This window comes from Heteronotia binoei, chromosome 6 (assembly GCF_032191835.1).
Source record: "Heteronotia binoei isolate CCM8104 ecotype False Entrance Well chromosome 6, APGP_CSIRO_Hbin_v1, whole genome shotgun sequence".
NCBI lineage: Eukaryota > Metazoa > Chordata > Lepidosauria > Squamata > Gekkonidae > Heteronotia > Heteronotia binoei.
In genome coordinates, this window is record NC_083228.1 from 81,803,299 (window position 1) to 81,818,925 (window position 15,627).

Sequence of the window (15,627 nt, forward strand, 5' to 3'; positions counted from 1 at the left end):
AACTATCACAAAGTGGAATGAGGGAAAGGGGGTTTTAATGGATAAATCTCCTGTGGAGTACTTAAACCCTGACATCTCTCTTTTTTATAAGCTAGGTAGTATAAATTGCTAGTGTTATGAAATACAACAGCAGCAAGTATTCAAGCAGTAAAAGTAAATGTTACTGTTGATTTCGGCTATTTTATAAAAAGAGTGAGTTATCTCTCCTGAAATTTGTGAGGCTAGTGGGAAAAATAGTCTGATTCTCTGCATGGTTACTCAGAATTTGGTTCAATAGGGCTTGTTAGCAAGCATAGAGCTGAAGCTTAACATTCTACTCTTAAACACATCTACTTAGAAGGAAACTTAATTTACTGAAATATAATATTTCCAGATAAATGTAACAGTTTTGTAAATGTTCTAACCATAGATTTATTTATTTATTTTCTATCCCACCCTCCCCACGAATGGACTCATATGATCATATTAAAACATTTAAAATACCTGTACCGATAATAGTTCTGTTTTACAGACCCTGCAGAATTGTAAAAGATCCTACAGGGCCCTGATCCCTATCCTGAGCTCATTTCACCAGGTCAGAGACAGGGTTGAAAAAAACCTTTTGGGCTGGGGATATCAAATGTAAGGCCCTTTGGGGGATAAGGGGAAAGATGGTCCCACAGCTATGTTGGTCCTTGGCAGGTATGGGTAGAAGTTGGATCTTCATGAATTCATGATTTTTACATTGAAATGAAATAAAACCAGTATTATTCTGTAGATCCTGTCTTAGACTATAAGCAGGACTACAAAAATCATGCCTCCACAAATTCATGGCGCCTCAGCAGTGCAAAAACAGGGTTCCAAAGCACGGATCCTCATGAATGATTTTTATGATGAAATGAAATCAAACCAACATCATGTTGTAGATCCTCTTAGACTATAGGCAGCACCAGAAAAATCAAACCTCCACGAATTTATGGCACCACAGCACTGAAAAAATATGTTTCCAAACCACGGATCCTAATGGATCCTCGTGATTTTTGCCTTAGATCCCCCCCAGCCTCACCATCCAATTGCATATTATGTCCATGGCCAGAGTTTGCACCATAGAAATCATGGTTCCACAGCTTTGTGGCAGCACCATGGACCAAAAACTTGGTTTTGGACCACGGATCCTCTTGGATCCACATGATTTTTCCTTTGAATCCCCCCCAAGCTCACCATCCAATCACATATCACATCCATGGGCAGAATTTGCACCACAGAGATCATGAATCCACAGCTTTGTGGCAGCGGCAGGGACCAAAAAATTGGTTTTGAACCACAGATCCTCTTGGATCCACATGATTTTTGCCTTGGATTCCCCCAAGATCACCATCCAGTCAAATGTCATGCCCATGGGCAAAGTTTGCACCACAGAAATCGTGGATCCACGGCTTCGTGGCAGTGCCATGGACCAAAAACTTGGTTTTGAAACACGGATCTTCATGGATTCACACGATTTTTGCTTCAGATCCCCCCAGCCTCACCATCTATTCTTATATCATGTCCATGGGCAGAATTTCCACCACAGAAATTGTGGATCCACAGCTTCGTGGCAGTGCCAGGGACCAAAAACTTGGTTTTGAACCACGGATCCTCTTGGATCCACATGATTTTTGCCTTGGATTCCCCCAAGATCACCATCCAGTCACATATCATGTCCATGGGCAGAGTTTCCACCACAGAAATTGTGGATCCACGGCTTCGTGGCAGCGCCAGGTACCAAAAACTTGGTTTTGAACTACGGATCCTCATTGATCCTCGTGATTTTTGCTTCAGATCCCCCAAAGCTCACCATCCAATCACATATTATGTCCATGGGCAGAGTTTCACCACAGAAATCATATATCTACGGCTTCATGGCAGCACCATGGACCAAAAACTTGGTTTTGGACCACGGATCCTCTTGGATCCACATGATTTTTTGCCTTGGATTCCCCCAAGATCACCATCCAGTCACATATCATGTCTACGAGCAGAGTTTGCACACAGAAATCGTGGATCCACATCTTCGTGTTAGCGCCAGGGACCAAAAACTTAGACCACGGATCCTCTTGCATCCACATGATTTCTGCTTTTGATTCCCCCAAGATCACCATCCAGTCACATATCATGTCCACGGGCAGAGTTTCCATGGATTTACAGCTTCGTGGCAGCACCATGGACCAAAAACTTGGTTTTGAACCACGGATCCTCATGGATTTTCATGATTTTTGCCTTGGATCCCCCCAGCCTCACCATCCAATTGCATATCATGTCCATGGGCAGAGTTTGCAGCTCAGAAATGATGGATCCACAGCTTCGTGGCAGCACCATGGACCAAAAACTTGGTTTTGGACCACGGATCCTCTTGGATCCACATGATTTTTGCCTTGGATTTCCCCAAGATCAACATTCCCTTGTGCCACCCTTTGTCCTCGTCTGTGGAGAAAAGAGGAGAGCCATTGTAAGGCCAAGCCACGTATTCCCATGTCATCAAGGTGGTGAGTTAACAAATCATAGTCGGCTGTATCAAACGCTGCTGTGAGATCCAATAATAACAGCAGTGCCAATCCGCCTTGATCCAGCTGCATTCAGAGGTTATCTGATTAGAGCAACCAGAACATCTCATTCCTGTGACCAGGGTGGAAACCCAACTGGAATGGATCTAGCACCGATGTGTCCTCCAGGAAGCCCTGGAGCTGCTCAGCTACTGCTCTCTCAATTACCTTTCCCAGAAACGATAGATTTGATACTGAGCGGTAACTGGCCAGATCCACAGGATCTAACGATGGCTTCTTTAAGAGTGGTATAACCACTACTTCCTTTAGGCCCTCTGGAAACATCCTAGTTTCTAGGGACAGGTTGATAATTTCCTTCATGGCCCTGGATCCTCACATCACCAGTCCTAACCAGCCACAAGGGACATGGGTCTAGTAAGCAAGTGGTAGGTCTAACAGCTCCCAGGACCCTGTCAACATCGGCAGAAGAGAGCAAGTTGAAAGAGTCACAAACTGAACCCAAAGACGGCCAAAGGGCCTCCAGTTCATTCACTGTATCGAAATTGGCAGGTAGGTCATTGCGGAGCAACAAGACTTTATCTGTGAAAAAGCTCATGAACACCTCAGAACTAATAGCCAAATTATTTCCTCTGTTTGAGCCTCTAGTTGTGAGGGATCTTAGTGACCAAATTATTTTAAACATTTGAGCTTGGTGTGAGTAGGTCTGCCAACCTCCCATGGGGAGCGGGGGATCCCCCAGCCTGGAAGGCCCCAACTCGGCTGCATGAAGCAGGTCGCTGGAGGGATCCCTGCACCCAAAGAGCCCTGTCATCATGTGCTGTCCCTGGCATGATGACATCACCCAGAAGTTATGTCATCAAGCCGGGGACATTGCACTAGGGACCCTCTAGGAGTCACAGTGAAAACTATAGCACCATAGTGTTTTACCGCAAATTCTAGAGCGTTTCCAGTGAGACTCTTTCTGGTTTCTGGCTGAGACTCTTTCAACTTGCTCTAGGTACCATAGAGTTTTACCACAACTCCTAGAGCGTCCCCAGAGCGACACCCCCAGCACAATGATGTCACTGCCAGCGGCAGAGTGGATACGATGGAGGCTGAATAGAACTCCCTCTTCGCAGCCTTAACTGCCATCTAATAGGACTTCACCCAACATCCTGAGTTGTTCAAGCTGTCTTGTCACCAGTACGCTGTCAAACTCACTCTAGTTGTCGGTGCTCCTGTTTCATCCCCTGGATTTCCTCTGTATACCAGGAGGATAATTTTGCACAGGAGCACAGAGAACATCGGGGTGCAGTCTCTTCGATGGCTTCAGTGAGATGGGAATTCCAGTCCCCTACCAGCTCATTTGAGGAGGTGCAGGAGGGCTGTGGATCCTGCAGAGTGTTCTGGAACCCAATAGGGTCCATAAGTCTCCACAGGCAAGCAAAAACCAGCTTGTCACCCAGCTAGGGAAGAGCAGAAATGTCCAGCCAGGCCTTCAAAACCAAATAGTCTGACCATGGCACATCTTCCTTTGACACTAGGTCCACATTCAACCCCATACTAAAGATCAAATCCAAATGTGTGGCATGCCTGATGTGTGTGGCCTGAGATGATTTTTTTGAGTCCCAGTGCTGCCATGGAAGACATTAGTTCCGTAGCTTGAACAGAAGTGGCAGGCTTTTCTGCATGGACATTGAAGTTTCCCAAGATCAATAGCCGTGGGAACTCCAAGGCCAACCCGGCCACCATCTCCAGCAGGCTCAGAAGGCTATCCGCTGGTGAGCTAGGCAATTGGTACACCACACAGATGGCCAGAATCACCTCTGACTCCCACACCAGGCCAGCACATTCAATTCCAGTGATTTTCGGGATGGGGAGTGGTTGGAAGGAAAAAACCTCATGGATGAGTAAAGCCACCTGCCCCCTGTGCTCGAGACTGATGCAAGACTGAAAAACCTGGTGGGGCAAGCTCTTTCAGGGCAACTTTTTCCCCTTCCTGAACCCAGGTCTTGGTCACACAAGCCTGGTCTACTTTCTGAGCTACAAGGTAGACTTATAGAGGTCTTCTTATTGATAGACCTGGCATTGCATAGCATCAGTGTTAAAGGGGAGTATATAACCTATGCCCTCCCACCAAAGTTTTGAGGGATGTGACAAAGGTTGGAAGGAGACGGAGCATGTCCATATCTCTGTTTCCTTCCATGCCAAGACCTTCTCCCACCGCTATACTTCCTTCTGCCCTGGATAACTGGAATCCCCAGTCCAGAGCTGGCACTTTACATGATGTTCTCAATATGCATGCTGTTCTCCATATAGTATCATAGAGTTGGAGGGGACCTCCAGGTTCAGCTAATCCAAGCCCCTGCACAATGCAGGAAATTCACAGATACCTCCCCGTAAATTCACAGGATCTTCATCGCTGTCAGCTGGCATCTAGCCTGTGTTTAAAAACCTCCAAGGAAGGAGAGGTTACTACCTCCCAAGGAAGCCTGTTCCACTGAGGAAGCGCTCTAATGGTCAGGAAGCTCTTCCTAATGTTGAGCTGAAAACTTTTCTGATTTAATTTCAACCCACTGGTTCTGGTCCTACCTTCTGGGGCCACAGAAAACAATTCCACACCATCCTCTATATGACAGCCCTTCAAGTACTTGAAGATGGTGATCATATCACCTCTCAGCTGCTGCCTCTCCAGGCTAAAAATGCCCAGCTCCTTCAACCTTTCCTCATAGGACTTGGGTCTCCAGATCCCTCACCATCTTCATCGCCCTCTCCTGGACCCGTTCCAGCTTGTCTATATCCTTCTTAAAATGTGGTGCCCAAAACTGAGGTGTTACCAGAGCAGAGTAAAGCGATATCACCTCATGTGCTCTGGACACTATACTTCTGTTGGTACAGCCCAAAATTGCATTAGCCTTTTTAGCCACCCAATCACACTGTTGACTCATGTTCTGCATATAGTCCACTAAGACCCCTAGATCATTTTCCCTCATACTACTGCTAAGACTAGTCTCCCCCATCCTATAGCCATGCATTGGATGTTTCCTACCTAAATGCAGAACTTTACATTTATCCCTGTTATAATTCATTTTATTCATTCATTTATTTATTTTATTGGATTTATATCCCGCCCTCCACACCGAAGCAGACTCAGGGCAGCTCACAAAAGTTAAAACATTTACAGATACGGTATGAAACAATAACTAATTAACAACCTTAAACAATATAACAATTAAAACATTTTAAAAACAATTTGGTGCCAATAATACATTCCAGTGATTTCAGTAATTTTATTGGTTCTAGCCCAGTTTTCCAGCCTGTCAAGGTCATCCTGTATCCTGTTTCTGTCTTCTAATGTATTTGCAACCCCTCCCAATTTAGTATCATCTGCAAATTTAATAAGCATTTCCTCGATTCCTTCATCCAAATCATTTATAAAGATGTTGAGCAAAACAGGTCCCAGGACAGATCCTTGAGGCGCTCCACTTGTCACTTCTCTCCAAGAGGATGAGGAACCACTCACAAGCACTTTTTGGGTGCAATCTGTCAACCAGTTAGAGATCCACTTAAAGGTAAAAGGATCCAAACCATATTTTACCAACTTGTCAACATGGATAGCATGTGGAACCTTATCAAAAGCCTTTCTGAAGTCAATATAAACTGTGTCTACAGCGTTCCACTGATCCAGCAAGGTAGTCACTTGTTCAACAAAGGAGATCAGGTTAGTCTGACATGACTTGTTCTTGAGAAATTCATGCTGGTTCTTAATAATCACAGCCATCCTTTCTTAATGTTCCAGGACTTACTGATCTGTTCTAAAACCTTTGCAGGTATAGACATCAAGCTGACAAGTCGGGAGGTAGCCGGATCCTCCTATTTCCTCTTCTTGAAGATGGAGACAACATTTGCTCACCTCCAATTTTCTGGCATCTCTCCAAGAATTCTCAAAAATAGTCGCCAGAGGCTCAGAAATTACATCCGCAAGCTCTTTTAGAACCCTTGGATGCAGTTCATCTGGTCCTGAGGACTTCGTTTCATTTAAAGAAACGAGGTGTTCACGTACTACCCCTATGCTGATCATAGGTTGGAACTTCATACCCTCATCATATGTTCTGTTTTTGCCATGTTGAGCACTGTTTCCCTCAGAAGAGGAGGAAAAGTAGGAATTGAGCAATTCTGCCCTCTCTTCATTACCTGTTACAATTTAACTTTCCTGCCCTCGCAATAGGCGTACCATGTCCTTGGTCTTTTTACCGTGAACATGAGAAAAGGCTCCATTTATGTTGTTTTTAGCATCTTTGGCCAGCGTAAGCGCATACTGAGCTTTAACTTGCCTAACTTTTTCTCTACAAGCACTGGTGATTTGTTTATATTCATCCTTGGTTATAGACTCCTTCTAATTCCTAAGGGAGTCTTTTTTATTTCTCAAGTCTTAAGAAAGCTGTTTATGGAGCCAGCTTGGCTTCTTCCATTTTTTCTTCTCATAAGAATCGTCTCTGATTGCGCCTTCAGTATTTCACTTTTAAGATATTCCCACCCCTCTTGAACCCCCTTCTTCAATAGTATTTCTGACCATGGGATTTTACCCAGCATAGTTCTAAGTTACACTGTTTGCCTGCAATGTTTCCTCTAAGTTGCAGAGTCTTGTGAGCAAAAATTCTACTTTGTGAGCTACTGGCCTTAAAGTTGTGAGCTACTGGCATTAAAGTTGTGAGGTACTGCATATATTAGTGTGCTCAGGGGTCATCCTTCCTGAGCTAAGACAAAAATGTGTGAGCTGGAGGCTAAAAATCTGTGAGCTAGCTCAAACTAACTCAGCTTAAAGAGAACACTGCTTGCCTGCGACATTCCAGATTCATTTTAAGGTGCTGGTCATAACCTTTAAAACCCTATATGGCCTGGGACCTATCTACCTTCAGGACTGCCTCTCCTCATATGTGCCCCAAAGAGCACAACATTCAGGGTCCCAAAATCTTCTTCAGATTCATGGACTGAAAGAAGTTTGATTTTCCATCACTAGAGCCAGAGCATTTTCGACAATAGCCCCTACTCTGTGGAATGCCGTTCCCAAAAACATCAGGAACCTCCGGGACCTGCCACAGTTCCGCCGGGCCTGTAAGATCGAAGTATAGTTTCCAGATCATGTGATGCGATGGTATCGCTTTACTCTGCTCTGGTAAGACCTCACCCGGAGTACTCTGTTCAGTTTTTGGCACCACATTTTAAGAAGGATATAGACAAGCTGGAATGGGTCCAGAAGACGGTGGTGAAGATGGTGAGGGGTCTGGAGACCAAGTCCTTTGAGGAAAGGTTGAAGGAGCTGGGGATGTTTAGCCTGGAGAGGAAGCGGCTGAGAGGGGATATGATCACCATCTTCAAGTACTTGAAGTGCTGTCTTATAGAGGATGGTGTGGAATTGTTTTCTGTGGCCCCGGAAGGTAGGACCAGAACCAATGGATTGAAATTAAATCAATAGAGTTTCCAGCTCAACATTAGGAAGAACTTCCTGACCGTTAGAGCAATTCCTCAGTGGAACAGGCTTCCTCCGGGGGGGGAAGGCCTGGATATAAATTTGATAAAATAAATACGTTTTTCAAAGTTTGCCTTTCTGAAGTCCAACCTGTAAGTCTGAGTATGTATAGCTGTTCCCTTCCCTAAGACTGTAAATTCCAAATTCACATGGTCACTACTGCCCAGGGTGGCCACTATTTCCACTTCTTCAATGGATTCTTCCTTGTTGTTGAGAATCAAGTCCCCTTGTTTCTTTCTTCACTTTCCGAAAAAGGAAGTAGACAGCAAGACAAGTCAGGAATCTATTTGACTTTTCATTTTTAGCAGAGTTGAACTTCCAACAGATGTCTGGGTAATTGAAATCTCCCATGATCACTATGTCCCTTTTCTTGGAGAACTTTGCAATCTGTTGAAGGAGTATCTCATCCAAGTCTTCTGCCTGGCTTGGTGGTCTATTGCAGACCCCCACCATAATATCACTGTTTTTTTCTTACTCTTTTTATTTTTACCCAGAGACTCTCAACTGAGCTGCCATTTCAGATTCACATATTTTCTCACAAGTATATACCTCCTTCACATATAACACTGTGTCTCTGCCCTTTCTTATTTGTCTGTCCCTTTTAAATAAGTTGTACCCCTGAATACTAATTTTCCAGTTTTGAGTGTCATCCCACCAAGTTTCAGTAAGGCCTATTATGTCAAAGTCTACTTCTTGTATTAGGTCTTCCAGTTCCTCCTGTTTGTTTCCCATGCTCTGTGCATTAGTGTAGAGACATCGGAATCCACGTTTTATGCATCCCGAGGGTTTATTTTCCATACAAACCTGCAAGTTCACATCACCTAGTGTATGCGCCACTCTCTGCAAATCTTTAATGTTCTTATCCCCAGTTTCTGGCATCATATGAGGCTTTGAATTATTGTCTCGTTCCCCCATACAATTTAGTTTAAAGCCCTCCTTATTAGGTTAGCAAGGTTGTTACCAAACAGCCTTTCCCCTATCATCGTAAGGTGCAAACCATCTCCCGATAGATGACCCTGGAGGTCCCTTTCAACTCTATGATTCTAATAGGCCAATTTGATTAATAAAAGAATAATATAAAGATAATTCAGTCAATCAATCCAAATCCATAATGTAATCAAGAGGTATTCAATTAATTAATTCACTATCTCCTATATAGAATTAAAATACAATTTGGGGGGCCACTATGTGATTTAATGGTGTATTTCTTCTGAACCAGTGCAAACATCATAAGGATCCATGAGGGTTCGTGGTCTGGAACCATGCATTTGTTCCATAGTGTTGTCGCTAAGCCGTAGAGCAAGCTATGCCCATGGTCATCATATTTTATGGCATGTTTGGGTGACTGAATGCAAAGACTTTGAGGATCCAAGAGGATTTGTGCTTTAGTACCATCTTTTGGCAGAATGGTGTCATCATGATATGTGATATGATGGGGGGGGGGGGTCATCCAACGCAAAAACCCCAAAGATCAATGAGAATCCATGGTAAAACATGTTTTTACAGCATGGCTTCTCAGTGTGGATGTATGATTTTTATGGTGCAAGTTGTGCCATGGATATGATGCGAGATTTGATGGTGATGTTGTGGTGACTCCAAGTAAAATCCCAGAGGATCCATGGGGATCCATGTTTCAAAACCATATTTTGGCTCCATGATGTTGACGAGAAGCTGTGGATCCATGAATTCTGTGGTGCAAACCCTGCCCATGGACATGATATGTGACTGGATGGTGATCCTGGGGGAATCCAAGGCAAAAATCATGTGGATCCAAGAGGATCCGTGGTTCAAAACCAAGTTTTTGGTTCCTGGTGCTGCCACGAAGCAGTGGATCCATTATTTTTGTGTGTAAACTTTGCCCATGGATATGTGATAGGATGATATGTGATAGGATGGTGAGGCTGGGGGGATCCAAAGCAAAAATCACAAGGATCCAAGAGGATCCGTGGTTCAAAACCAAACTTTGGTTCCTGGCGCTGCCATGAAGCTGTAGATCCATGATTTCTGTGGTGCACACTCTGCCCATGCACATGATATGCGATTGGATGGTGCGCTTCGTGGGATGCAAAGCAAAAATTGTGTGGATCCATGAGGATCCGTGGTCCAAAACCAAATTTTTGGTCCCTGGCGCTGCCATGAAGCCGTGGATCCATGATTTATGTGGTGCACACTCTGCCCATGCATATGATATGCGATTGGATGGTGCGCTTCGTGGGATGCAAAGCAAAAATTGTGTGGATCCATGAGGATCCGTGGTCCAAAACCAAATTTTTGGTCCCTGGCGCTGCCATGAAGCCGTGGATCCATGATTTATGTGGTGCAAACTCTGCCCATGCACATGATATGCGATTGGATGGTGAGGCTGGGAGGGATCCAAGGCAAAAATCATGAGGATCCATGGTCCAAAACCAAGTTTTTGGTTCCTGGCGCTGCCACGAAGCTGTGGATTCATGATTTCTGTGGTGCAAACTCTGCCCATGGACATGATATAAGAATAGATGGTGAGGCTGGGGGGATCCAAAGCAAAAACCATGTGGATCCATGAGGATCCGTGGTCCAAAACCAAGTTTTTGGTCCCTGGCATTGCCACGAAGCCGTGGATCCACGATTTCTGTGGTGCAAACTCTGCCCATGGCCATGATATGTGACTGGATGGTGACCTTGGGGGAATCCAAGGCAAAAATTGTGTGGATCCAAGAGGATCCGTAGTTCAAAACCAAGTTTTTGGTCCCTGGCGCTTCCACGAAGCTGTGGATCCATGATTTCTCTGGTGCAAACTGTGCCCATGGACATGATATAAGAACTGATGGTGAGCTTCGGGGGATCTCAAGCAAAAATCATGAGGATCCATGATTTGGAAACATGTTTTTTCAGTGCTGTGGCGCCACAAATTCATGGAGGCATGATTTTTCTGGTGCTGCCTATAGTCTAAGAGAGGATCTACAACATGATGTTGGTTTGATTTCATTTCACCATAAACATCATATGAATTCATGAGGATCCATGCCTTGGAACCCTGTTTTTGCACTAGTGAAACGCCACAAATCCGTGGAAGCATGATTTTTGTGGTCCTGCCTATAGTCTAAGACAGGATCTATAGAATTACAGTGGTTTGATTTCATTTCAATCTAAAAATCATATGAATTCATGAAGATCCGTGTAGATCCAACTTTTACCCTTTTCCGTCCTTGGCTGCTTAGGGCCTTAAAGGTTAAAACCAACACCTTGAAATGGATCTAGAACTCTATAGATAGCCAGTGCAGCTTGCACAGCACCGGCTGAATGCGTACTCGCAAAGGCGTTGCAGATCCAACTATGGCTATAATTTTGGTAGAGCGTTATTTTCGCAGAAACTCAAAACACTTCTAAGACAGGGGTGGCCAAACTTGCTTAACGTAAGAACCACATAGAGTAAGTGTCAGATTTTTGAGAGCCGCAAAATATGAACATCAGATGTGTAAGAGCCACAAGGAAGGAAGGAGGAAAAGCATATGGAGGAAGGGAGAGAGAGGTGGAAAGAAGGCAACTTTAACTTTAATGCATTCTCCAAGCTGCTGGTTGGCTTGGCTTGGAGAAATTATTTAAAGAGATAAGTGCCTTCTCCAAGCTGGCCAACAGTGGTGGGGGCTTCGAGAGCCACACAATATGTGTGAAAGAGCCACATGTGGTTCCCGAGCCACAGTCTGGCCACCCCTGTTCTAAGATCTCCTTTTACATTTTTGTTTAATACAACTGCACTGCTTCTTTAACCACAGAAAAAAACATTTTGGATACAATTCTAACTATGTTGTATTTATTCAGTTATCTGTTGACACCCTTTTCCTGTTTATGCCCCATAGCATGCTCTCTCCTTTCTTGCTGCACCAGAATGTCTGTCCACAGGTTTCTCTGAATGCCTGACTTTAAAAAAATTACATCCCAAAATATGCATTATCTACTTTCTGTACCACCAAAGGTCTGTGTTCCCCTTCGTTTCAGAAAAGGGATAGTGTTATTTGCTGTTATCATTTTTCAGCATCTCTCCACCTTAGGGTTGCCAAGTCTGGCTTCAGGGCTTTTTTTTTAGCAGGAATGCACAGGAACGCAGTTCCGGCTGGCTTGGTATCAGGGGGTGTGGCCTAATATGCAAATAAGTTCCTGCTGGGCCTTTTCTTTTTTAAAAAAGCCCTGTCTGGCTCAATAAATATCTGGGGACTTTGGGGGTGGAGCCAGATTACTTTGGGTGTGGAGCCAGGAGCAAGGGTGTGACAAGTACAATTGAACTCCAAAGGGAGTTCTGGCCATCACATTTAAAGGGACTACACTCCTTTTAAATGCTTTCCCTCCATTTGAAAGAATGAAGGATAGAAGCACCTTCTTTTGGAACTCATAGAAGAAGATGAAGATATTGAATTTATATCCTGCCCTCCACTCCAAATCTCAGAGCAGCTCACAGTCTCCTTTATCTTCCTCATACACAACAGACACCCTGTGAGGTGGGTGGGGCTGAGAGGGCTCTCACAGCAGCTGCTCTTTCAAGGGCAACCTCTGCCAGAGCTAAGGTTGACCCAAGGCCATTCCAGCAGGTGCAAACCCAGTTCTCCCAGATAAGAGTCAGCACACTTAACCATTACACTAAACTGGCTCTAGAACTGGACCCCCTAGTCTAATCTTTTTGAAATTTGGTATTTTGAGGAGAAGCATCAGATGCTATGCTGAACATTTGGTGCCTCTACCTCAAAAAACACACCCCCCCCCAGCCCCAGTTACCCATAGATCAATTTTCCGTTATACCCTAGGAAATGGTCTCCATAGGGAATAATGGAGTGCCCAGCAGACATTCCCCCCCCCATTTTCTGATGATCCTAAAGCAGGGGGAGGCCCTCCAAACCAGGGGATCCCCTGCCTCCACCTGGGGATTGGCAGCCCTACTCCACTTTTACTTCGGTTTCTCCTCTCTGCATCTCTCTCTGCATCCTGTGTTATTCCCCTTTTCCTTTATGTAGCCCTCAATAAACCAAAAGCAAGAAAAGTTATTGTAGAACTGGGGAGAGGAACATCTCTGCCAGCAAGTGAGATCTGGGCTGGTCTTCTGTTTCCTTTCTTGTTACAGGCATTTAAGCCTAGGGTGGCCAGTGCCTCTAGTGAGCCAGCCTGTGGATCCAGGACTAGCCCAGAATGCTGGAGTTGTGTTGGATATTTGTGTTTAATTGTCTAAATTATGTTCCTTCACAAGCTACTGCTATTTCCAGTGGGGAGAAAAGTAGGGTAGAAATAGTAAATAAAATTTTTTAAAGGAGTGCTGCGTTTATACAGAGAGATTGTAAATGTGATCATGTATCCCAAAATTACATTTTTATATCTTAGTTTAAGTTCATTGTATGCCTCTGAAGTCAGTTTAAAGTGAGGGGAGAATCCAGAAAATAAAACAATCTAGAACACTGGAGTAAATGACAGTTATGTTTATGTTCCCATCATTGCCTCTATGCCCTGAACATGCATGGGCAAGATGTGAAGTGGCTGCAAGTCCAAAGGCTTATGTGTAGGGAGTATTTGCATATGTGTGCCTGCTTGATGGGAAGTAGCCTGTAATAGTTTGGATGGGGAATGGAAGCTGTTCTTCCAGGGTTAAAGAATATTTCACAATACACTGTCCTTTCCATGTGTTTTGGGCTTCTTCCTGCCATTGCATATGAAAATGGTAGAACTAAAGGATCATATATGGGAATATGTAGATGGGAAAGAGATGGCAGCTGGGGATATCTCCCTTCCACAGCCACCTGCCTTCTGCTGTGTACTATTCCCTTTGGGATTGTAATGTTGGATTTGTAATTTCTTAAGGCACTTCTGAGCACATTGTGTGTAGTTTGGAATGCTTGGAAAGCCCTGTTGCTTCTGTGCACTTCTTATTTAAGCAATTAAATTTCTATTTGTATAAATAATGACATTAAATTATAACAAAGCTATAGAGAAAGAGAAGGGGAAAGGGCCAACATAAAAAACAGTGTGGTTCCAACTTATGTAATGTGATCCTCTTTCTAGGGTAGGCGTGGAGAGGGAGCTGTGTAAAAAGGCAGCTTGAGCCTATAACAATTGAGCTGTGCCAGAGTGAATGTAGTGGGAAATAGAATGTAAAGTATGTTTATTTGCTCAGCTTCTTAATGTTGTGATAGAATGTGACTTTTGCAGACTTTTGTGCCTTTTGGACTGAGCCTGAAAGACAGATGTTTATCAATTTTTCAGCACTTTTATAAGTGTTTCAGCATTTTTGCCTAAGTAGCATAAAGAACAGTGGAAAGCGCAGGACTATGGTGGAACTGGTGGAAGAAGACTGACATAGAGGATGTTTCTGCAAGTAGCCTGTAGATGTTTGTTTATTATTACTTCATTGCCTAAAATATATTACTAAAAGAGTTCAGTCATTTTTCCAGAGGTGCCCACTTAGGTTCACTGTTTGTGTGGTTTTAGTGAATGAGTTAAATTACCTAAAGAATAAGATTTTGACAGTCAGTTCTTGTTCAGATGTCTCTGGAAAAGTGGCACTAAATCCAAATTCACATTATTATTAACAAAAGGGCATAGCAAAGAAAAAAGTGTTTATGTTTGAAATAGCTACAGAATATAAAGTTCTGCATGAGACTTCATTCTAATTTGTGTTTCAGAAAAGTACAGTTCTCCAGAAGAAACAGAGTCTTTGGGAATTAGTATTGTTTGTGAAAAGCTCTTTGATAATCCTCATATAGTTGTCTTTCCAGAGGTAATGAGGTCCATGGCTGGTGTGAGACTTCGGGAAATGACATCTTCTAAACTTTATCAACGCCGGCAAGATCGTCTGAGTGGCACAGGGTCACTATGGAATGATGGGAAAGAGAGGGCAGCTGGTATATTTGGGTAGGTTATTTGGATAGTGCAGTCATGATCAAGGATTAATGGCAAGTTTTCCTAGGCTTCTTTTGAGGCAGGAAGTAAAGAAAACTAGACAGGTCAAAATTGCTATGTTTTAATTTCCACTCTTTGTTTGAGGAAAAAGGTTTCCTTTAATTTCTGCACAATAGCAGGAAAACAGCCATGGAAACTTTTATCTTTAGTGATACTGAGCTGACTAATACAGAGCTGTAAGCACTGTATAAACAAAATCTGGTATTATAAATTATATTCTACTCAAACTTTGATAAGCATCTGGAACTGATCAGTAGGGATTTAAAATAAGGTATTGGAATATGCATAGTTTCTAAATAAGTTATTGGTTGCCTGCTCTTCAAAGTTTTTAAAAGGGAAAATAGTCATATCCTTTTCAGAATATGATCATGTACAGTTTCGATTAAGCACACATACTCATGCCTATCTAGAGAATGCCTTATAGGATACACAACTATGTAGCAAAACTTTTAAAATCTATCACCAGATAGTAGTATCTCCTGCCTTACATGTTGTTTTGAGCTCTAAACAGGTTTTTAAAAACAGGTTTTAAAAACAGCTTGCATGCTATTTGCTAAGTGAATTTAAAAGTGCAGAAGGATTTGGAAAGCAATATGTTCATATACAATGGAGCTCAGTAGACTGGAGCAATTATAGTTAACAGCATTTGCACTGAAGTAAGCATAAAGGCAGATGGTC

At 43.4% G+C, this 15,627-nt stretch overlaps 1 protein-coding gene across 2 annotated transcripts in view; it reads left to right on the forward strand.

Annotated features, from left to right (window-relative positions):
* LIMS2 (LIM zinc finger domain containing 2) overlaps positions 1–15,627 on the forward strand; it is a 37,264-nt gene that overhangs the window by 861 nt on the left and 20,776 nt on the right. The window contains exon 1 of one of the 2 annotated variants that reach the window (XM_060241927.1): positions 14,750–14,901. The exons of the other annotated variant lie outside the window; for it this stretch is intronic. Coding sequence (XP_060097910.1) covers positions 14,771–14,901 — 131 coding nt within the window. The 5' untranslated portion in view covers positions 14,750–14,770. Of the gene's footprint in view, positions 1–14,749; positions 14,902–15,627 lie in introns of those variants that run through there. 2 annotated transcript variants of the gene reach the window in all.